General features: G+C 43.2%; 1 protein-coding gene across 1 annotated transcript in view; it reads left to right on the top strand.

Moving 5' to 3' along the window:
• Positions 1-23,972, top strand: part of MYO5B (myosin VB) — a gene marked incomplete at both ends in the record, with an annotated part of 152,693 nt that overhangs the window by 115,782 nt on the left and 12,939 nt on the right. The window contains 8 exons of the mRNA XM_080636966.1: positions 2,046-2,130; positions 3,898-4,046; positions 4,826-4,945; positions 6,065-6,202; positions 9,152-9,214; positions 13,435-13,674; positions 14,488-14,585; positions 21,778-21,855. Of these exons, the coding sequence (XP_080493092.1) occupies positions 2,046-2,130; positions 3,898-4,046; positions 4,826-4,945; positions 6,065-6,202; positions 9,152-9,214; positions 13,435-13,674; positions 14,488-14,585; positions 21,778-21,855 (971 nt within the window). The remainder of the gene's footprint in view (positions 1-2,045; positions 2,131-3,897; positions 4,047-4,825; positions 4,946-6,064; positions 6,203-9,151; positions 9,215-13,434; positions 13,675-14,487; positions 14,586-21,777; positions 21,856-23,972) is intronic.

Raw genomic sequence — 23,972 nt, forward strand, 5'->3', positions numbered from 1 at the left:
AGGACAAAGCCTGCTCTCTTGAAGTCCAGGGCAGTGAGCTTGCTGCACGCTCTTTTCACTGTCCTGAGGATCTCAAATTCAACCCTCTCATGATCGCTGCAACCAAGGCTGCCCTGGAGTGTCACATTTCCAACGAGCCCTTCCCTGTTGGTGAGCACGAGGTCAAGCATGGCCTCTCTTCTTGTTGGCTCCTCTATTACTTGCAGAAGGAAGTTGTCTTCCACACAATTGAGGAACCTCCTGGATTGCTTGTGCCGGGCCGTACCGTCGCCCCAACAGATATCAGGGTGGTTGAAGTCTCCCATGAGGACAAGGGCCTGTGAGCATGAGGCTGTTCCTATCTGTCTATGGAGTGCTTTGATTTGAGCATAAAGTCTGTGCTAGGAATGCATGACAGCTGGAATGCCTATAAATTTTTATCTAGTGGTGACAGCAAAATTATCCTTGGGCACAGAAAACTTTTATTATGGTGTGTACAGTGCTGTTTATCTTTGGCATCTTGAGATTCTTCTGCTCTCTGTAGCTGTTTCCTAAGTCGTGGCTAGAGGATGCGATGGAGCAGGCAGAGGGAATGACATTATGCTGGGATGATATGTCAGTTTGTTCTCCTACCTGACAGCACCAGAACCACCCTGCTTAACTGTAGCAGCAGATTTCACTTGACAACCTGATGTTTTTGTGTTTTGAGATAATAGTGTTGAATACATTGAAATTCCTGAGGATGAACAGAATTACAGGATTGGTTGCTGCCAGCATCAGCACAGCCTCGTAGTTGTGAAAAGCTGCTTTGCTTCCCTTCATTTTTAATAAAGAGATAGTCGAAAAAAAAACCCAAACCAAACCAAACACCAATATTTTTCAGGATTTAGTTTCTGTTTTCATTAATTTTTGGTACTAATTGCTATATATGCTCCTGTTCTATTACCAAAGTCCCTTGTACATGCCATGCATCCCTGTACTTGAGGTTCTGTAGTAGCATGAAGCATTAACGTGACTGTTACTTGAACTGGATACAGTACACATGAAGTTAGAAAAGCATTGCTTAAAACAATAAGCAGACTTTCAGCCCCCCCCCAACAGCAACCAGTTCTATGACTTGAAGATAAGGTGAAGTCCATTGAGAAGTGAAAATAAATGTCTGGTTGTCTGGGTTCAGCAGCAGCAGTCAGTTTTTCTCCTTCTTAGTAGCTGGTGCAGTGCTGTGGTTTTGACTTTCGGCCTGGGAATAATGCTGATAAAGCCGATGCTTTTGGTTGCTGGTCAGAATGTTTACCCTGACCAAGGACTTTGTGAGTCTCGTGCTCTGCCAGGGAGGAGGAGAAGCCGGGAGGAAGCAGGGACCGGACACCTGACCCAAACTAGCCAAAGAGGTATTCCATACCACAGCACGTCATGCCCAGGAGGTAGAACTGAGAGTCCCCGGAAGGGCTAGAACGCTGCTGGGTGGGGGGTGAGGTATCGGTATCAGTCTGTGGGAGTGAGGTACTGGTCGGTGAGCGGTTGTATTCTCTTCACTTGTTACTTCCTTTATCATTATTATTGGTGGTAGCAGTAGTGATTTGTGTTATACCTTAGCTACTAAACTGTTCTTATCTCAACCTGTGGGAGTTGCATTCTTTCGATTCTCCTCCCTGTCCCTCCAGAAGGGGGAAGAAAGGGTGGTGGGGGGGAAGTAGCCTGCGTGGTTCTAATTTATGGCCTGGGCTTAAACTACGACACTGGTTTATTGACTTGATACTTATGAGAGTTTCACTCCTGTAGATCCTGGTCACCAATTTCAGTATTTTGTCAGATTCTGCTGAAAACGTTAATTTAAGGGAGAAATGCACTCAGGAAAAGAAAAGTTAGTCTCTGTTGTTGCAGTGCACTTCTTGTACACTTCAACTCCTCATATGCTTTGCCAGTTATTCTTTGTACAAGGAGATGGATCTTTTAAACAGCAAAGAAGGCCTGAACAAAGCTGCCTGGCTCCAGCCAGGTGAAATGTAATCCCTTTGCAGAAGCTCTGACCTGCAGTAAGTAAGATTCTTTGCCTTGTTTCTTAGCGCATATCCGACTTGGAAGAAGAAAATGCTTTCCTGAAGCAGGAAAAAGAGGAACTTAACAGGAGGATCCTATGCCAATCTGAAGGTAAGAAAAAAACTCTTATAGCATTGTAATGCCTCTACTAAACGAGGAGCTCCATTGTTCTCCCCATAACTTGTTTTTTTCCTGTCTGCTTTTCTACCTTAAAAAGTGCTAATCTTCCCGCAACCCTTTCCTAGTGGTTTTTGTCATTGTTTTGTTGTGCAGGTAGTTCAGTTTCTGGTGTCCTACTGGTGGGTTGTAAAACACAGGCTGGTTTAACTGGTAAAATATGGAATAAAGTACCTAAAAAGACTTTTTAGTTTGGTTATGTTGCAGGATTTACCATGGGTGATGTGGGAGGCAGTGAGGATGCTGGGGGGTGGAAAGCAGAGCATAACAGCATCCAAGATTGAGGAATAAAGGATCCATGGAACAGCACAGTTAACGAGATTGAGCTGTGACAAAGGGTTTCTCTAATGTGACGGGAGTCTGTGAATTTTTTTGAAGCAGAGACCTACATGGTGAGATGTACTTAGAGGAAAGCAGTCTGGGAAAATCCCAAGCCACAAAAGAAACTGTCATGCATGTACTGGGATTTTTTGCTTTTTATCACAATTTTCAGCTTTGATTTTGTTGTGGAATTTACAAAGAGCATCATGCATCATTCTGTGGCTGTATCTATCATTGCCTCACAGTAGTTATGAAGTATCTTCTGCTTTCAGCCTGATGCAAAATAAAGGCATGAACGTGCGTCCTGGGTTCAGCAGTAGCAGTCATTTCTTTTTCTCTTTCTTAGTAGCTGGTGCAGTGCTGTAGTTTTGACTTTTGGCCTGGGAATAGCACTGATAACACCAATGTTTTTAGTTACTGCTCAAATGTTTAGTCTGACCAAGGACTTTGTGAGTCTCATGCTCTGCCAGGGAGGAGGGGAAGCTGGGAGGAAGCAGAGACAGGACACCTGACCCAAACTAGCCAAAGAGGTATTCCATACCACAGCACGTCATGCCCAGGATGTAACTGAGAGTTACCCGGAAGGGCAACTTGGGGAAAGCAGATGAAGGGAGTCTGGTGTTCACCCATCTTAAAAGGATATATCAAGTATATGCGTCGGTTTCTCAGAAAGAGGGACCAGATTTGTTTCAATCCTCAGAGTCTTACCATGGTAAATGGTTGATGATAACAACAAAAAGAGATCCTACTGTTGATGTAGCGGTGGGAAGCAGGCAAAGAAGTCTTTAAGTGCAGCAAATACCACTTCTTAAACATGACTGAATTCCATACTGAGCTGGTCTTTAACTGAGTGGGTTTATGGCTAGCCCGTGGGAACTCAAGCTGGAATGGTTCAGTGCAATTAGATCTGATGGTCTGTAGGTGCTGGAGAGTTTTCTTGAACACAGATGGCAGAGGACTGTGCTCTCTGAGCAGAAGACCTCAAGCTGTTCCAAATAGCAAGGAGACAGATACAGATATTGCAATAGTCTCTAAATATTAGAGAATCTCAGACTGGTTTGGGCTGGAAGGGACCTTAAAGATCATCCAGTTCCAACCCCCTGCCATGGGCAGGGACACCTTCCGCAAGAGCAGGTTGCTCCAAGCCCTGTCCAACTACCCATCCCCACTACCAGGGATGGGGCAGCCACAGCTTCTCTGGGCACCCTGTGCCAGTGCCTCAGCACCCTCACAGGGAAGAATCCTTATATTCTAAATGCTCTTGGCAGAGAGTATTTTGTTAATTAGTCATTGTTACTGCACATATTTACAAGAAGTTCATTTTGGAGATGAAGATCACAATTAGCTTGTTTGTTTTCTTTCTTCCTTGTTATTGTAAAGATGAGTTTGCACAAAACACAGTTGAGGAAAACATCCAGATGAAGAAAGAGCTGGAAGAAGAGAGATCTCGATATCAGAACCTGGTAAAAGAGTATTCAAGGCTGGAGCAGCGATATGACAACTTGCGTGATGAAATTACTATTATAAAGGTAACAAAACTGAAATTATCCTTATTCTGTTATGTACTGGTCCTGATAATGATGGCTGGATAATGTGACTCACTAGAATTTACTACTAGAACTGACATTATTGTGCATTTTGTGTTTGATATTTCTAAGACTGAACGTCTACACTGAAGTCAAGCCATAAGTGTGCCTTGAAGAAGGAGTCTAATCATTCACAGTTCTCTCTTAAGTGGTTAGAGACCTCTGTGAATCTCAAAAGCAGGTTCATGCTTCTTGTTTTGCTTTTTGTTTCAGTGGTGTTCATGTGTAAGTGTTGGGTTAACAACAAAACAAAAATCCCAACAACATGACTTCAGAATTTCAAAGCTAACATTTTTTTGATTCAGTTCTGCTGAACTGTTGAGAAAATGTTGAAAATTAGATAATAGTGCTGCTGGATTAGGTGGATGGTTGAGCGCTCAAAGCAAGCCCTGGAGCATGCTGTGAACAGCATAATCTTGAGCTCAGATTTGCATGTTCACACTTAGTGGGCAGTTGGTGTCATGAAGAGCCTTTAGTACAAGAAGGGTTTTTAAACTCAGCTTTGGTATCACTTCATATTTTAAAGTATTCGCTTGTGTTAATAGGAATATTATGGTAGGGCATAAGAAGTAGAAAATGGAATTTGCTATAAGGTGGCAGTCAAGCATTTTCTAAGGGTAACCTTAATATATAGACAAATGTTTGCTCTAAGAAACAATGTTTCATAAAGAATCCTTCCTTAAACCCTGATTGCTTTATGTATCTGCATTGCTCCTTGGCAGCAGGCACCTGGGCACAGAAGAAACCCATCCAACCAGAGCAGTTTGGAGTCCGATTCCAATTACCCATCCATCTCAAGCTCTGAGATAGGAGACACCGAAGATGTAATGCCACAGGTGGAGGTACAGTAAATCGGGCAGGGTCAGGGGGAGGAGGAGAGCCTTGATTGACATGGATCTTGGAGCACGTAGGAGGAATGCAGGTTGGACTGTAAGGTGTGATGGATGAAATTGATTTTGTGTTACAGAATTGCATCGTTAATTGTGTGAGAGGGATTGCAGGGTTGCAGTGCAATGGCAAATGCTTAATTGTTTCTAGCATCAGGCTTAAATGGGGCTCTAAAATGATAGTGTTGCCTTTTGGTAATACCAGCTTAAAGACTGATGAAAATTCATCAGTGTGGTCAGCATTGCTACATGGAATTATTCCTAGCACTGATGGCAATGGCTGTATAGTGATCTTCCACTGCAAATATGCCAGAGTTCATTATCGCCTTGCTCTGAGTGTTTTCATTCCAATGCATCTTCACAGGTGTTTGCTGGCCAGCACAGTCCCTTTAATCAACAGTCTCTTAATGCAAGAAAAAGCAGCATAAATTATTCTCTAGCTATTAAGAATCACATGAGAAAGGGAAGTGTGTATTTTGCTTACATTTCCTGAAATAGGCTGCTTTTTAAACTCCACTTTCATGACAGAAGAGCATGCATGGATGATGAATGTTTCTAGAATCAGCCACCTCACTGGCAAGACCCTATTTTGTGTCTATATATACAGGGCCTGCAGAACCCCCCACTTCTCTTTGCTGCCTGCTGTGTTATGTTGCTTTAGTATTTCTGAACTGGTCTGAGAGCATTTGCTGAAGTCAAAGTAATCAGTGTTGACCATGCTGTAATATAAAGTATTCCAGATGAAGCCAACTGAAAAACAATTAATGAACACTTAGGTAGAAGGGACTCAGCAGGGTGTTTTTGATGTTCTTAGCTATGGCCCCAATCAGCCCATTGATCTATTGGGCTGCTAAACATTCAGTGATTTATTAAACAAGTTGACTGTTTATTGACATTAAAATAGGTGTCCAAAATGGAGGTTTGGTCTTTGAAAGTACACCCCTTTCTTGGGGTGCTCCTGTTGTTGTCGGCTGGGGTTGGTGCTGTACAGTCAGGGTGTATCTGGGACTGTGTGTGGTTATACAACTTGACTGAGGTCTCTTCTTTTTCTTCCACTTTCCTGTTGCTCACCAGGTGGTCGGGATGGAGGAAGCAGCCATGGACATGACCCTCTTCCTGAAGCTACAGAAGCGAGTGAGGGAGCTTGAGCAGGAGAGGAGGAAGCTGCAAACCCAGCTGGAGAAAAAGGAGGAAGAGAGCAAGAAATCCAAGGTAAGGGATAAATTTTCATTGATACTAGTATTTCATGTTGGTATCTGGCTTTCATTAACTGCCTGAGGAAGCACAATGTAGGGTTTGGGGTTTGAGCATGACAATAATTCCCCAGGCAACCCTGGAACTTGGTATATGGTGAGTGATACTGAACAGGGCGTGGAGTGAAGATATCATGCATGACAAGGCTTGTAATCTCTGCAGGTGCTGGAACATGAAGATGCCAAGTACTGACAAACCAACTTGCAGCTGATAAACTAGGGTTGTAAACTGAGAGATTCTACACCAAAATATGTGTGATTAGAGCTGTCCAAGCTCCATAATATTTAGTTAAAAAGTTGAAACTTGTGTTGCTGTGAAAGAGTCTGAACAGATACAAGAGACTCTTAAAGCGTTATGGGTCCTGAAAAACAACATTGCTTTATGATGACCTGTTGGAGCAAGTCCAGAGGAGGCCATGGAGATGCTGTGAGGGCTGGAGCAGCTCTGCTCTGGAGCCAGGCTGAGAGAGCTGGGCTGGGCCAGCCTGGAGAAGAGAAGGCTCCTGAAGGGGAGACCTTAGAGCAGCTCCAGTGCCTAAAGGGGCTGCAGGAAAGCTGGAGAGGGGCTTTGGACAAGGGTCTGTAGGAACAGGACAAGGGAATGGCTTTAACCTGCCAGAGGGGAGACTGAGATGAGATCTTAGGCAGAAGCTCTTCCCTGTGAGGGTGCTGAGGCGCTGGCACAGGGTGCCCAGAGAAGCTGTGGCTGCCCCATCCCTGGCAGTGTTCAAGCCCAGGTTGGACACAGGGGCTTGGAGCAAGCTGCTCTAGTGGAAGGTGTCCCTGCCCATGGCAGGGGTTGGAACTGGATGAGCTTTAAAGTCCATTCAACCCAAACCATTGCATGACTTGATGATTAGTTAGTATGTGGTTTCACGAGTCAGCAGAACATGATAAGGGTTTCTTTTTGATGATCTATCCTCGTTATAATATAATTTCAGTACTAAAAACTCACACCCACAGATCAAAAGACCCTTGCCCAAGAAGACCCTTCCCTGAGCATGTGTAATAAAGCAGTTAGTTAAGTAACTTTATGCAAATTACTTGACCATTGGTAGAAGGTGGGATGGTTAGTGGGGGCTACTGATCTGAATTAAATTATATGAATATGTAGAATAAGGGGTGGAATTGGTGAAGACTTCATCGTAACTGCTGGGCTCAGTTGTCGGGCTTAACCTGTCCTCTCCTCCTCCATAGGGACACCTGTTGGGTAAGAGCTATACTCCGTGCATTCAGTGATTGCTTTTTAGCTGGCTTAATATATTATTTTCACAATTGTATATTATATTGTCAGCGTCAATCTTCAAACCTTAAGTGTCACAAAATTATATAGTAAAAATTCTCAGCTGAAATGTATTTTGTGTGAGTTTCCGGAGATTTAAAATTGGCTTAAAATTTAACTTAGAAATTTTAACTTGATGGATGAATCTGTTCCTATGTACCCTGAATAGGATGGTCAAATGGCTCTCAGATACGTGCAGGGTGCTGTGCAGGCCTCTGACATAAAGGCAAAGGCCCTTTTACCCCACATCTCCAACAGCCCTTGCTTTCAGTCCATTTGAGTTATTCAAGCATTTCTTTGCAATCCTGGCTTCCCCTCTACCCAGCGGTGTGTGGTGTGAGCTGATAAGCACTTCATAGACATGTCAGTCAGGGTTCTGTCCTCAGTTTGGTATTATTATGATCTGTGTTGTTTGGTGTTTTTTGGGGGGTTCTTTTTCTCCAGTAATTATCATATAAGAATGTAGCCGAAAAAAATGGTGTAGTAAATCAGAAATAGCAAGACAGATGTTAGAAGAATGGGTTCTCCTATTGCAGGGCAGGGATATTCCTTTGATATATAATCTTTCTTCCTTGTGGGAAATAAACCCAAACAAACCCAAACCCACAAACTGGTTTGTGTTGGAAGGGACCTTAAAGCCTATTCAGTTCCACCCCCCTGCCACAGGCAGTGACACCTTTCACTACAGCAGATTGCTCCAAGCTCCATCCAACCTGGCCTTCTTCCTAAGTATTCCTACAGTTTGGGTCATTTGCTTGGAAGCAGTTTAAAAACCAATTATTAATAAAAATCAACATTCCTAGCAGCCTAATGGTAACTTAAGAGGCAGGAGTCCATCCAGACTTGCAACTGGAGCCTGAAAACACAGCTTTCTAGTTTCAGTGAGCTGATGTTTGGCATAGGAGACTTTTAACAGCAGATCTCTTGTGTAGATTTAACCCTGCCATCTGTAACTGTGACTCTGTGGCTTGATCAAACACCAGAGTATGGGTTATTATGCATGTGATGAAACAGCAGAGCTGTCTGCATGGTGTCTTAAAGCAGTAAAGGTGTCCTTACATGAAATGCTGAGCAAATGCCATGACTCTTTGGTTTCATATTTGTAATTTCTGGGTCTTCTGTTGCTTTGTTTGGGAATTATGTTATTACCCTCTGGTGTGAGATCTGTGGATCTTTCGACAAAAGCAGTAAGAGACTGAATAAAATCCTCAGCAGTAACTACTTGCTTCAGCAGATATTCTTACTGATCACCTCTGGCAGTTTGCAGGAAACATGAAACAGGAGACTGCCCCAGCACCTCTCTTTAGTACAGAGGCAGATTAAAAACCTGTTCTCCAGCTGCTATGTTGAACATGGCTCCCCTAATGACTGTCATTGTTTGAAAGCTGCAGTGAGCCACAGTTGTCAAGATGTTAATGACAGATTAATCCATTTTCTCTTGAAGTGGCTCCTGCCCCACTAGGTGTTGCTGGGACTCAGTGAAATGGCAATTAATAACATTATTATGGTTGAGCTGGCCGGCAGCTCTGTGGCAGCTGTTGATGAAGACTTGCCTAGCCATCCTGTGCTGTAAGCCAGTACCTCTGGCTGCTTTTAAATATTAACTTATCTCTTTAATCCACACAGGTAACAGAAGTGAAGACTGAAGTGACTTCAGAGCATGAGGATTTTGCATACAACAGTCTGAAGGTGAGTGAGAAGCTCCTGCTTAGTGATGCAACCTGTTGGATGGCTCCAACAGCCTTAACAAATTGTCTGAATGTGTTAATAACCTGGCTCTGGCTATTTGACATGCAGTTGAAAAACTGCAGCTCTCCATCATCTCCGGGGCCTGGGGTGGGCTCACAGACATTTCTTTGCAGCAACATCAGCTGGCCTGCTTGTTTGAGTCATCCATGCAGTAACAAGCCCATTTATGGCAAAAGGTGCTTCTTCCACTGCACATATTCCCAGTGGAACTTTCTTGGGTTTCCTTTGATGTGACACTGCAGTAGGTGTGAATTATCGCAGCTGAAGACCAACATGTTTTGTGTTCCAGGCTCCAACTCCGCTTCTTGTCCAATTTACTTGCATTCCCAAGGTGCCACTCACATCAGAACCAAATAAATCTGCATGGATTACAGTAACACCTTCCATCTCCCAGCAGAAAGGACCTCAAAGCTCATCCCATTCAAATCCCTGCCACAGGCAGGGACCCCTTCCACTGGAGCAGCTTGCTCCAAGCCCCTGTGTCCAGCCTGGCCTTGAACAATGCCAGGGATGGGGCAGCCACAGCTTCTCTGGGCACCTTGTGCCAGCGCCTCAGCACCCTCACAGGAAAGAACTTCTGCCTAAGACCTCATCTAAATCTAGTCTTCCCAGTTATTGCCCTACTCTACAATTTATCTTGTCCCCAAGTCCTAAATCCTTACAGTTCTGCCTCAATCATTTTCTCCTTACAACATACAGAGTGACTGAAACCCGTTAGGCTCCTACTGTGGCTTGTGCGGCTTGTGTCCTCCTTCTCTAACTGTTCCCAAATACTTCTGGTCTTGACTGTTTAGCCAATTCCTAAGTCTTCTTATCCTCAGAAAACTGAAAGAAAACTGTGTTTATACTCTAGGATAGGCTCTACAAGGAATTTTTTTAATTATTTTTTTTTTTCAGTATAGTTAATGATGAACAGTCAGTTTTGGGGTGAGTTAAGGATGTTTCTGAGTCTTGTTCAGTACCTTCTGACCTGAGTCTTCACTGGTTTCTGTTCACTTTTGGGTCCCATTCAAGATATTTTTGACATGCACAGCCCCTTGAGTGGGACAACACAAGATGTAGGTGTTAGTGGATGGCCTTGTAAGCTTGGTTTTTGCAACCAGCACATGGTTTGCTACTTCATACATGTATACTGTCATCTAGCATGTTTCTTCTCGTAACACTGCAAAGAAATGTAAGAAACCTGGTCTAATACTGATATATTTACAGAAGGCATAAATTCTGTATCCTTTGCAATGGATAAATACAGTTTTCAGTAGATGCTGTCCCAGAATATGCCCACCAGGTGTTTGGTTAGCCAAGATGCAGGGCTGGAGGAAAATGAAATGTCTCCCTGGGAGATATGTTCTTCAGTAGCACCTATACCACATAAAGTTCCCTGGGGAAAAATGTGTTTTCTGGCTTGGTTTTTTTTTTCAGGCTAGGAAAGTAGGAGTGGGAATGAAAGCACCTTGCTCTGACTCTGTGTTCCTAGCAGGAGTGCAATGCATAGTTGAAGACCTTCTCACTCTTTGCATAGCTAGGATGTTTGTTTCATCCCTTAGATTTGGAAGCTCATCATAAAATAAGCTTCTAGTGGACTTTATTTTCTTTTCCCATTGAGTACCAAAAATAGAAGAGAGAGAAAATTTCTGCCATGGCAGTGCTAACCTCTGCTTTACACGGGCTCATATTTCATCCTGCTCTACTATAAAAGCCCCTCCCTAAAGAGTGAAGCTGTTCCCATCACCACTAGTGCTTGGGTACCCTTTCACACCTCCATAATGCTGTATTTGTTGGGACAAGTGTGAGTCCAATTTTGGGATGTTCTGACTGTATAATTTGTCAAATAAATAGGTGTACTGGTCTGTGGTGAAGAAACAGCACAAGGAAAAAGCTCCCTTTCCACATTCAGAACATTTTATTCTATCTTCTATTCTGCCATCACTGATGCTGATACAAAAAGGGTGTATGGGTAGGGGACAGTGGATGTCTTGCCCATGTCTATATATATTATTGCTCCATGAAATCCCCTGAGAAAGGAGTAGGGAGTGAATTTAAATGTAAACTTTGAACGGAGCCCAGGATGTAAGCTCTTGGAGTAGGGTTGTTGGTTACTGTTTTCTTTCCTGATCTTCCTGTCTTCGCTTCTAACCAGAGCACAGCTTGATATGACCAGTCCCTGGAGTTAGCAGTGTGGCTGACCCATTTTAGAATAAAAAAAGAGAAAGAAGAAGGGAAAAAGGAGGAGGAGGAGGGGAAAGAAAAAGAAAAGCAGAGGTTTTACCCAGCAAATAACAAAAATCACAGAAGCTATTTGTGTAAAAAAGCAGGTAATTGCTTTCATCTTACCCTTAATCTGTTTCTGGGCTTGATCAGAAAAGAGTGGAAAGCAAGCTGATGCTTTAGCCACATAGCAAGAAGAGTTAAACTCAGTGTGGTATCAATTTCCACAGTGCACACACTTTCCACGCTCTTGTTTTAAAACAGTTACAGAAAAGCCATTGTCTCATACACTCCCTCTGCTGAGCTGTGATTAATGTGGCTGTGGAGGAATTTCTGGATCTAATGCATTTCTTGCTCTTTTTCTTTCTGTGTGTTTTCTTTCTTTAATGACAGATGGTATAAAAGTACCTAAATATGCTCTGTTACTGATTATGTTGGTTCAGCTAGGAGTATGCTGGCTGTCCAGATGCCAGATCAGCTATTCTGTTCACACCTCTGCTGTGATAAGGCATGCTATTTATAATTTGTAAGGATTTATAATTGTAACACCCATTTCCTATGGAAACGAGGTTTGCACAGCTGTGCTAGCCACACATTGTATGAACTGTATAAATTGGTCCCATCCCCCTATCCCCAGCCATTTTTGGAGTCATTAGCTCACCTCGGCCCAAGCCGATAATGAAGCAGATATCCCATAGGTAAAGAGGGGTTGTGTGAGTAAAGGTGTGGAAAGGGTCAAAAGGCCTCAGGAGAGAGAAGCACTTGGATCTAAGTGGGGAAGGAGCTTGTGCTGTTTTAGACATAAGAGAATCCACATGGATGGAAGTCTGTCCCTAGGAAGGAGCTGACCCCAAATCAGTCAGACACCAGACTTTGTCTTTAGATGTCTTAGGGTTTGCTGTGTTGTAGCTGGATATGGATTCCATTGGGTTTTGGTGTGATCTAAGAGATCTGGGTGCATAAGGGAGCAATCCTGGGTGCCACACTGCAGCAGCTAGTGATGGAGGATCTGGTGTAAAGAGAAGGTGGGTACTTGGGATTTGGGCTGTGAGCAGGACCCCAGGAGTCTCTCTCCCTCCATGTCTCTGACTCATAGCAAGAACTGCCCCATCCACAGGAGCAGAGCTCTTGACCCGGCTGGGATGCTCCAGATAGGTTTAGGATGCTGGCTAAGAGCTGCCAGAGGTGGTGTTATCACCTGGAAACAAAGCTTCATGGTGAGATACTGAAATAAAGGCTGTCTTAGCTGCTGGAGTTTTATTCTTCTTTCTCTTACTGTCATGCAAAAGCAAATAAGCCCTTCAATTGTCTCTGCAAACACGGTGAATCTCGCTCATCGTTATTCAGGAGAAGCTGTTGGCGTCAAACTTGTACAGCATTGCCCCTGTCTGTCAAGTGCCAGCAACTGACAAGATGTCAGAGTGAGAAATCCTCCAACTGCAAACATTGCACTGGGACAGGGGAATCACAAAGTGTATGAGAAAAGAAGCTGTAGTGGGAATTCATGCAGCCCTAGCTCAGCTAACGGGATGTCTGTCATAATGAAGGGTCATGTAAATCGACATCTTCCAGCTTACCTAATGAATATGAAAGATGAACTAAACGTTGTGGAGCTGGTCATGATTCCTAGATTGAGAAGGAAAAGGAGTGGAGGAGAAACAAACATGTTTGGCTTCTCTAATGGCTTATTTTTGTGTTTAAAACCAGTGTCAACAAATAAAAAATCTCCCGTGTCACCCTGTAGTGTTCTTATTAAATAGCAACAGGCTGCTGGTTACAGCAAAAATCTTTTCTGAACCACACATGGCTGGTCAGGCAGCAAAAAACAGATCCTGGCATGAAATGATAGTTCAGGTGTGATCATTGGTAACTGAGTTACCTCAGAGGTATCTCAGAAAAGGATGAGGCAGTCAGGACAGTTTATCTAAATTAGTTAATGGCTTGGTATTTTCCAGAGGCAAGAGCTGGAGTCGGAGAACAAGAAGCTGAAGAATGAGCTTAATGAGCTGAGGAAAGCTATTGCAGACAAAGCAACCCAGAACAACTCATCCAACGATATTCAGGACAGTTATAACCTGTTACTGAACCAGTTGAAATTGGCCAATGAGGAGTTGGAAGTGAGGAAGGAAGAAGTGCTCATCCTGAGGACACAAATTATGAAGGCAGCCCAGCAAAAGGAGACGGGGAAAAATGTGGTAATGGATTTTCTTTTCCTTTTTCCATTCTGTTGCTGGAAATTCTCTTACTGCCTGTGCAATGCCATTTCTGCTTTGGTAGGCTCTGGGTGGCAGGATGGAGCTGGGAGACTGTAGCAGGTTCTGCAGGGTTATAGGATGTTGTGCCTATGGATAAGACACAGTCCATGACATCTCTTCAGGCAGCTCAGGATTATATGTCCCATGGTGGTCTGTACTGTTGAAAGATGTTTGACCCCCATACCTGATGAGGTCTGGCCAGACCACACAAAGGAAGAGTTTCTCCAACCCCCCACCAGGGTATGGTGGTCTAAGATGCTCCTAGTGACATTTTGTGACAACTGGCTTATCCTGCAAGGAAATGGGGTGGGGAAAAAGAGCTTCTGGACCAGGTTCTGTGCATTGGATGTGGTGCAGCTGTAATGTTTCAGCTGTTTCTGCTGGTGCGTAGGAAAGAAGGCAGCCTGTCCCATCACAGTCATTTGACAGCTTTTTGTTTAGAGCCTGTTCCAATGGAGGAGTACATTTTCTGAACACCCTCACTTCGGCTTTTTAATTCACTGCCTTATTATTCCTTGAGGTTTTGCTATGTTTTGCATTTCAGTCCACACCACCTCTCTTATCTCCCTCCCAAGTTCACTGCATCCTCGTTCCATCTCCTAATCTTTGCTACTGTCTGTTTGCATGCATGTGAATTCATAGAAACTTTCTAGTCTGATGGAGGCCCCAGAGAAGTTTTGGTATTGGTAACCTGGAAATACAAGAAGAGATGTGCAGGATGTCATGCTGCTGTGTTTTGCATGTTGACTTTAGGAGAGCATTGCCAACGACACCAGATGGCCGAACAGTGACCAGCACATTGATCAGGAGGACGCGATTGAAGCCTACCAGGGGATGTGCAAGACAAACCAGTAAGTGTGGACCACTTTTCAGCAGCCCGAGGGGCTGATGAAAGGAGCAAAGTATGAGAGGTGGGATCCAGACCAAAATTAATGTGTTTTAGAGAGTTACCAGTTTTTGGATTGTATTCTGCACCGTACGCCAAGGATGGGTCATAAAAGACCAGACACACGCATATTGTAATGGGTGAGGAGCCCGGCTTGTTGAGGTGATGTATCCGCAAAGGAAGGGAGATACTGCTCAGGCAGAAAAGACAATATAGAAGTGAGCAGAACAGGGTTTTGAGTTTGCTTCCACTACATAAATAGCAGAAGACTAGGATTTCATAAGTAGCAGAAGACTAGGATTTGGAATATACTTAAGAATTACTTCATAGATTCACAGATTCACAGACTGGGTTGAATTGGAAGGGATCTGAAAACTCATCCAGTCCCAACCCCTGCCACGGGCAGGGACACCTTCCACTGGAGCAGCTTGCTCCAAGGCCCTGTGTCCAACCTGGCCTTGAACACTGCCAGGGATGGGGCAGCCACAGCTTCTCTGGGCACCCTGGGCCAGCGCCTCAGCACCCTCACAGGGAAGAGCTTCTGCCTAAGAGCTCATCTCAGTCTCCCCTCTGGCAGGTTCAAGCCATTCCCCTTGGCCTGTCCCTACAGGCCCTTGTCCCAAGCCCCTCTCCAGGTTCCCTGCAGCCCCTTTAGGCACTGGAGCTGCTCTCAGGTCTCCCCTTCAGGAGCCTTCTCTTCTCCAGGCTGCCCCAGCCCAGCTCTCTCAGCCTGGCTCCAGAGCAGAGCTGCTCCAGCCCTCGCAGCATCTCCATGGCCTCCTCTGGCCTCGCTCCAACAGCTCCACGTCCCTCTTGTGCTGCTGCCCCAGAGCTGGATCAGGGCTGCAGGGGGGGTTCTCCCCAGAGTGCAGCAGAGGGAGAGAATCTCCTCCCTCAACCTGTTGCTCACGCTCTGGCGATGCAGCCCTTCAAGTAAGTCCTCATACTAGGCTGGGAAGACAGCACACTTCTCACTTGTTTTCCAGAGGTAAATGATGATCTTTAAATGTTTAAACAATGTTAAAGATGATCTTTAAGGTCCCTTCCAACCCAAACCCTTCTATAATTGTATGAAAAACCTGCAATGGTGAACTGAGGTAATGGACATATGCTGTGTTCTCTGGCAACAGCCACATTATTGATTTTCTTGCATCTAAACTGAGAGTGGGGAACTTCTGTTTGATTACAGTTTTTACCATAGCAAGGGTTATTATTGTAAGCGTGTGTCCATCCTTATAGTAACCACTGGCATATATTGCAAAGCATTCAGTGAATCCTTGCAGTTATTCATGACACCAAAGAAAGTAGTACTGTCTTGCAAAAAGGCAAAATTACATGGATTGAAAAGCAAGATAATATATAAAGTAAATTTATTTTACTGCAAGGAAATTGAGTGTTCATCATCTTTTCTCTTGGCAAATACAGATGTTTGAGCCTTTTTCCCTTAAATAATTTTCATTCAGCAAGGTAGTCAGAAGACCAAACTGTTGCAAATGAGTGGCTTTTTATAACACAATGCACTGTGACATTTTGTAAACTGGTTGCTGAGGGTTGTTAACATTCAAGGGTAGGAAAGCCTGGACTTACTTAAGGTTTTATTCATACCTGTATGTACACGAGCAAAGGCGCACCATCTCTGAATGTAATGTGAAAAATTGTGAAGAGTTGCTTAATGCTTTCAGGACTGGATGGCTAAGAAGATGCAGTGGGAAATCCATGTGCCTTGCTTGATGTGCAAAAATTCAATGTATATACAGCTGTATGTACATTGTACTGACAAGACAAAGGGGAATGGCTTTAACCTGCCAGAGGGGAGATTGAGTTGAGCTCTTAGGCAGAAGCTCTTCCCTGTGAGCGTGCTGAGGCACAGGGTGCTCAGAGAAGCTGTGGCTGCCCCATCCCTGGCAGTGTCCAAGGCCAGGCTGGATGGGGCTTGGAGCAAGCTGCTCTAGTGGAAGGTGTCCCTGCCCGTGGCAGGGTTTGGAACTAGATGAGCTTTTAAGGTCCCTTCCAACCAAAGCATTCCATGAGTCTATGATTCTATATAGCTGTGCAGTCAACTTTGGCATACTGTCTGTGCTGTATGTCCCTCAAAGTTTCTGCCATAGTATGGGCTGGATTTTCTGAATATACATCTATTTTACTCCTTTTGAAAGCCATTGGGAGAACCTGTGAAAATCTAGTGTGTGAGTACAGAGATGGGCTGCTGGAAGGGCTGGGTTGCACCCACAGTGTGTTTAAACATACCTTGAAACCCTGATGGCTGAAGTGAGGGTCTGCCCACACTAGTTCTGCCACCTTTCTCTTTGGGCTGGAGGCCTGGAGGAGTGGGGATTGTTGGGGTCCAGGACTCTTGTGACAAGGGTTTCTCACCTGGACATCGTGTCTGGCTGGATCAGGACCAGGGTTTGGGTATTTTTCCAGTTTGTTGCCTTTGCATGTTTGTTTTCCTGAAGTAAACTTCCTGATGAAATTTCTGCACCTCTTGCAGCAAAAGTGATGAGATTGATTTAAACATCACCGTTTTGTCAGTAAATCAATGGGGCTTGGTGTGCTTCTACTGCGAGATAGAAAAAAACCAATGTTTTTTGGTCACTTAATGAACTCTGTGGATTTTCTTTTGATTTCCTTCCAACTCTATCTTGGAGATGTAGGCACTGCTATGAGATGTGAAATCCCATTATCAGTCACAGCTTTCGTTACTCCCTAAACTGCATTTTCCAGTATGACATGTGTAGGGATAGTTAGTCTGTGCCCAGGCTTTGGTGGAGGAGTTTGAGTCAAAGTAAGAGTTGCTGCTTTTGTAGAGCATGTGCCTGACCAGGTTGTATCATTGTTCCCCAGCATTCATCGATATTTGGCCATTCTGGAGTATGTGTTGTCTGCTTTCACTCAGCCTGCCAAGAGACTTCAGTCCTTGGAACTAGACGGTCGTTAAGGTCCCTTCCAACACAAACCATTATATGGTTCTATGATTCTTTCGCTGCTCTGGTTTCCAGACTTAACAACTTCTGCAGGGAGGATTGAATCAAGCATGTAAATCATCAGAAATGCTGCAATGATCTAATTTTCCACAGGAATACAAATCTCTTTCCTTGCAATTGGACAGGTGAGCTGCAATTTAAGAAGTTCATGTGATGAGGCCTTGGTGTTTTTTTGGCCTCTTAAGATTTGGTAAGGGAAATCTGCTACGTCCAGGCTCAGTTTCTTATTATTTCTCTTGTCTACCTCTTATATGAAGGTTGGCTAGAGCTAGGCTCATGTAATTCAGTAGCAGTAGCTCTATGTATATCACCCTGATTTCTGCAGTGATTTATCCAGTGGCTGATTAATCACCACCACCTTCCCACTTATATGGTTCCCTGTGCATTTGTTTGTATATCGAGCTGATTTTTAAACTGTAGGCTGGAGTCAAAGGCAATAAAATAGATGAAAACAAAAGCTCAGAGAGAACGGATCATTGTATTCATGGATATAAATTATATCTCTTCCACCCAGCACTAATTCACATTCTTATTCTAGAGTCAAATGTGGCAGCACAAGAAATAAAACCGTTCTCTCTTTCTAATCTTGATCCATAGATCTGAGATTATGGTGGACAGCTTAATGGACAGCTTTCATGGTGGGATTGCAATTCTCAAGTGGGACTAATAAGCAAGAGCCACTTTTTCTCCCACCTGCAAGAAGCATTTCTGTTTCTCTTTACCCTGATCCCTCTCAATCTGAGGGCAGTTTCTAACTGAGGTGGATGCTCTTCCACCAGTCCAGTTTGACTGATGTGGTAAAGCCATGATCCACCTAACCTGCCATGGTCACTTCTAACTTGAAGTCATCATGTCTTAGCTATTTAGGCTGGGGATGGAGCATGGCTTTACCTTGGTGGGAGATAGACCTTTTATTCACTCTATGTCTATATAATCCAGGAGTTGTAAATACAGCAGGAGGAAAACAGGAAAAACGGCCAGGTGCTGCTAACCCAGCCCACGCAGCAGTTCTTTCTCCACGCTGCTCTCAGGGGAAAGCCCTTTCATGCCAGGTCAAGGGGAAGTTTGAATTAAAAACCAGCCCCTTATAAATGCAGTGCACTCAGCTTTTTTTTTTTTTTTTTTTTTTTTTTTTTTTTTTTTTTTTTTTTTTTAATTTTTATTTTTTCCCCTGACTTTCTACTGCTAAAGGGCAAAGCATCAAGTTAGTTTCCAGCTAATTTTCTGCTTGAACAACAAATGTAAAGCTAAGTAGGCTTTTTGTTTCCTGTTTCAGTTCTTGGGATCTTTCTTTCAAGCCTGTTTTGATCTTGGTGGAAAGCTAGAGCCAACAAAAGACCAGGTAATGATGTCAGAGATAATAATCTGGCAGCTCAAAGCAGATCAGGCTTAGTCTTTGAAATTAACTTCTGTGATAACTTCCAAGTGATTTCTGTAGAGTACATGGCTCTTTATTTTCTTCTGGGTAACTCCCACCTACAGCTGCAGTGCAAAGTCAAGGGCTTCACGTGGAGGATGCTTTTGCAGCTGGAAGAGGCCATCCCATGGGAAAGAGTTCATATCTCTGCTTACCATTCTCCAACGTGTCTCTTTTTATCACTGCTTCTCATTCTGTCCTGTATCTAATCTGTGATGTTAATTAGTTTTCTACTTAATTAAAAAAACCAAAAAACAAAAAACAAAAAACAAACCAAAACCAACACATCTGTGTTCAAAAATCAAATATGCTTTCTTCTTTGTTGAGAGATGATAATGATCTGAAGATGATAAAAATAACATCTGGAGTTGGGTGTATGTGCACCTCCTTTAAGCCACTTGCACAAGGCTACATGGAGGAGGAGAGGGAGGCGACTGGCAGGAATTTGTCTCCTTTCATGAAGGCAGTTTGCAAACTGCAGGTCACCAGCTGCACTCTCAGGCCCAAACCTCCAAGATAAAGAGATAAAGGAGAAATGAGGATTTGTAAACCATGTCATTTCAACTCTTTTCAGCCTTATTTCTGAGAAGGATGGATTTACTCAGCATTTTACAAAATTATTTTAACATATACCAATTACTCTAATTAGCTTGAAAGGGCTCCTGTTGACTTTTAATGTATTGGTCAGTATGACCCTCTAGGTAAGGGGATCTCAGTGATTTCTGAATCCATGCTGGCAGATGGACATGGACTGAATACTGATTTCTCAGGGCAGTTTTATCTTAGTATAATGGCTGCTTTCCTCATTTACCACAACACGGATGATTAAAAGAAGCAGGAGAGCTGTTTTCCTCCTGTTCCAAGAAGATGCATTTCTTAAAAACACTGCACATCGTGTGAGATTTCCCATATTACTGACATAAATAAATAGTGAGGATCCTTCCTGGGCTTTTTCTTGGGTTTCAGTGCCAAAGCACACGTTCTGTTAAGATTATCTGAACTCAAAAAACCCGCCTTACTAACAAGTCCAAATCAGACCAATAAACCTCCCTATATCAGTCAGCCAATGGACTCTTTTGGAAACTTGCTATGTATGAGATGAAAAGAAGACTTCAATTTAAATTCATGATGAATTTTCCAAATGTTAATGCCTAAAATATTTGCTAGTTTTGAGAAATGCGGTGCTCACACACTAGAATGGCTGTACAAGCTGTCTGCAGTGGTGAGACACCTCTTGAATCCTTTCACGGTGGTGCTCCAGCACCATATTTCTCATTGCTTTCCTTGTGTGAAAATTTGCTGTAGAAAGTTTTATGTTGTTCTTTTCCACTTAAATATGCAGAGCTTTGTTTGCCAGAGAATGGCATCTGATAGACCTCTTTTCAAAACAGGAGATGCATGTTGACTTAGTTCTTTTATTCTTGGTCTGAAAGTTTAATGATATATTAAGTGATTTCTTTTTTTTTTGGTTGTCATTTATTTTCTTTATTATTTCCAGAAAGAAAAAACTGTTTCTGAACTGACATCAAAGCAAGTAAAATCTGCCTGTACCAAGTGTTCCTGGTCAGGTTGACCAGCTTATATCACTCTTTGTCATGTGTTCAACACCTCATTAAAAAAGATGAATGAGTTTCCTGCCTTTTGGGACTTAAAAAAACTCCACAACAAAAACTCAACTGTTAAAAGGAAACTTTTAGTATTTAAGTGACAAGAGACATGAGGCATTTTTCTGCCTGGATGGGTATATGAGAGAGTTGATATAAAGATCCTTCTATCTAAGATATAAGGAAACAAAGGTCCCAGGGCTGTTTGGACCAAAGTTTGCTCTGAGGAAGGGCTGATGGCTTTGATTTGATTATTGATTCTGCTGAAGCAGAAGGAAGAAAATTTATTTAGTAGAAAGACCAGTGCAAGTATTATTTAGACAAGTGCAAGCTGGTGCAGAAGGAAAGAAATGGAGAAACTCATCTTTAAAATGCCTTATTAGTGAGATGTGCCAGAGGATAGAAGGTCCAGAAGAGAAGTAAGCTGTTCCAAGGGATCAGTAAGCAATAAAATATGGGGTTGGGTTGTGTTTGCACTGTAGGTTGGAAGTGCTTGCAGGCTGTTCCAGCTTTGATTCTGGGACAAGGAGAAGCAAGGAAGTCTGTTGGGAGCTGCTAACGATCATTCTGTGCCTTTAGTTTTACCCTGTCTGTGTTTGGGCAGCAATTCCTTACCCATTGTGCTGACTTCTGCTCTCTCATTTATCCCTCCCAAGGATTTGAGCTAGATGGCGTGATGTGGGCTTCCCAGATTTTCTTTGCAGTCATATGGAAACAGTTTAGCCATACAGAAAGAAAAACTCAGGCTCTGACATCCAAGAGCTGGGCTTTTTGGTAAAAGCGGTAACATCTCAGGAATGATGATAACCTGCTAGGAGGCTGGACTGGGTGATCTGTGATGATCCCTTCCAACCCAAATGATGTTGGGTTCTCATGTTAACTGCAGTGGGTTGGGAAGGAAGGGAATGCACAAGGCCATGTTTTATAGACGAGGAGGAAGGAAAAGCTCCCCTAGCCAGGGGTGTCATATGGAGCACAGCCAGGGCATGGTTCTCCTTCAGCAGGGTGGAAAAGGAAATACAGTGTAATGAAAGTGTGGTTTAAAAACAAAATTAAATTAATAAGTGTTCTGCACCTTTTCCCTTTCTATTGCAATTGACCTTTTGTCTTTCTTTGTCCTTCTTGTTTCCTTTCTCTGTCCGTTATTTCTAGCATGACTGAGGACTGGGGGTATCTCAATGAAGATGGAGAGCTCGGCTTGGCTTATCAAGGTTTAAAGCAAGTTGCCAGGTCAAACACTTTCTGTTTTCCCCACTGCTGCTTCTTCCCTCTCCCCCTTTCACTTGCCCTTTTGTTTCTTTCCTTTCCTCTGCTGTTGTCCTGTTGTCCTCTATAGGAAACTGTTGTCCTCTTTGAGAGCAGCCAGAGGTAGGAATCTGGAGGAACTGAGACACTCCTCTAATTTTCAGAGGAGGAGTTGTGATTCTAATTGGGCATTGCTGCTGGTGGCTGTTGCCATTAATGCCTGATCTGTGGTTCAGTGAGAATTATATTACATTAATGGGAAATAGTTTGATAAAGGTGTTCGGAAGCTGTAATCTCCACGATGCCGAAGAAAATCCAGCCCCATTTTAGATGGGATTTGTTTGGGTTTTTTCGCAAATTGTACTAAGACATAACACCTCCTGAAAGTGCTTTCTCCCCATTCTGGACATGTTAGAAGTAGAGTCCCCATGCTTGTATTGTAATGCTGTCTGCTTTGCATGATTGTGTGCTCCCATCCGTGCATTGCCTGTAGGTATAAGGAGGAAGATGGACACCCAGTGCCATCCTTTCCATATCTGGATCTGGTGGGCAAATATCCAGCGGGATACACAGTGGCAGTACCTGCAAATTCCGTATCTCCTGGGGATGCTGGTGGCTCTGTAATGATCTCTCATCTCCAAGTTAATGAAGGTTTAGAAATACAGCTAGGCAGAAGGACTGCTGGATTCTTCTCCTGGTTCAACTTGGTGCTTGGAAGAGCTGATAATGAAGTGTTAATCTGTGCTCTTCTACAGGGTGCTTATGAGCCTCAAATGTGTATATATATATATTATTTTTTTTTTTTTCAAATATATCTATATATAAAAGGTGAAATGAGCTGATTAAGGACATTACAGACAGGGAAACAAATCTTCTGTATAAAGTAGTCTAAAGTGGTCTGATATAGAGGTATCAGAGTAAAATCAGACAGTAACAGGAATAATAAGAGGGATGATTCATTTGTTTTCGAAAGCAATGCAGGAATTTCATAGAAGGAGCATGTTTTTCTGCAGGCAGCTCACTGTTAATCTGAACCTATGTGAAGAAATAAAATGAAAATTAAGTACTTAATATTCATTTCATGGTGGGCCTGTATTTTCCAAGCCTATTAAGAATATAACTCCTGACATGATTACGAGACTGCATGCATTATTGACAAGGTTTCTATAGCACGAAAACATGATTTTCTGTCTTTTGCTGGATATGCTGGTTTTGGCTGGCTGGGATACAGAAAATTGGAGTAGAGATTGGGTTATTTCTAATAACAATAACAAACCCCATGCCCTAAGAGAATGATTAATACTTCTTATGCAGAGACCTTGTATGGAAAGCATGTGTTCTTTTATACTGGCTTTAAAAAACAAGACAAAACAGTAAAAAAAGTCCATATTTAATTGTTCCTGCAGAGGAACTGCTCACAGGCGTGAATTTCCATGAGTTTCCCAGTTTCTCCATGAGTTTACCAGAGTTGTTGCTTTTTCTCACTGGCACAGCTCCGTGTCTGTGTGTGTCTTGAGTGAATGTGAAGCTGTCAACACCAGAGTCTTCCTCATCTTTGAGGATTTCCATTTGCATCAGTGTCACAAAGACACAAAGCCCCTGAGACTTCGGTGTGGTGTCTGTAGCTCTGCCCAGAAGAGCACATCCATGAGCTACAGGAAGGATGTGGACTTGGCTATCCCCCTCTGTCATTCTTCCTTGTTGCCACCATCGCCCTCTGTAATGTGACTAATAAGTCCCTATGTTTGGGACTAGTATTTTGCATTTGCTGACCCTTCCTTAGAGTCCTCATATCTTCTGGAGTCACTTTTTTTGGTCTTCTTGAAAGAGCTGGGGGACTAACAGGGAGATTTCTATTTAGCAGAGGGTAGGGAATACCCATTACAATGTCATTTGGTGGGTTTGTCAACATTCCCATCAGGTGTGTACAGGAGGGGAGTTAACATCCAAGTGATGAATCATTCTTCCCTTGGATTAATGGTTTTAAGAAATAGCTGGTTAATGCACTGACTAAATATCACACTTTAGTTCACCATTTTCCTGCCTAGGTTTGTCCTTGTGCACAGGCTCAGGGCAGGGCTAGAAGGAGACCTGGAGTAGGG

The sequence above is a fragment of the Psittacula echo genome (assembly GCF_963264785.1).
Source record: "Psittacula echo genome assembly, chromosome: Z".
In the NCBI taxonomy this organism is placed as follows: Eukaryota; Metazoa; Chordata; class Aves; order Psittaciformes; family Psittacidae; genus Psittacula; species Psittacula echo.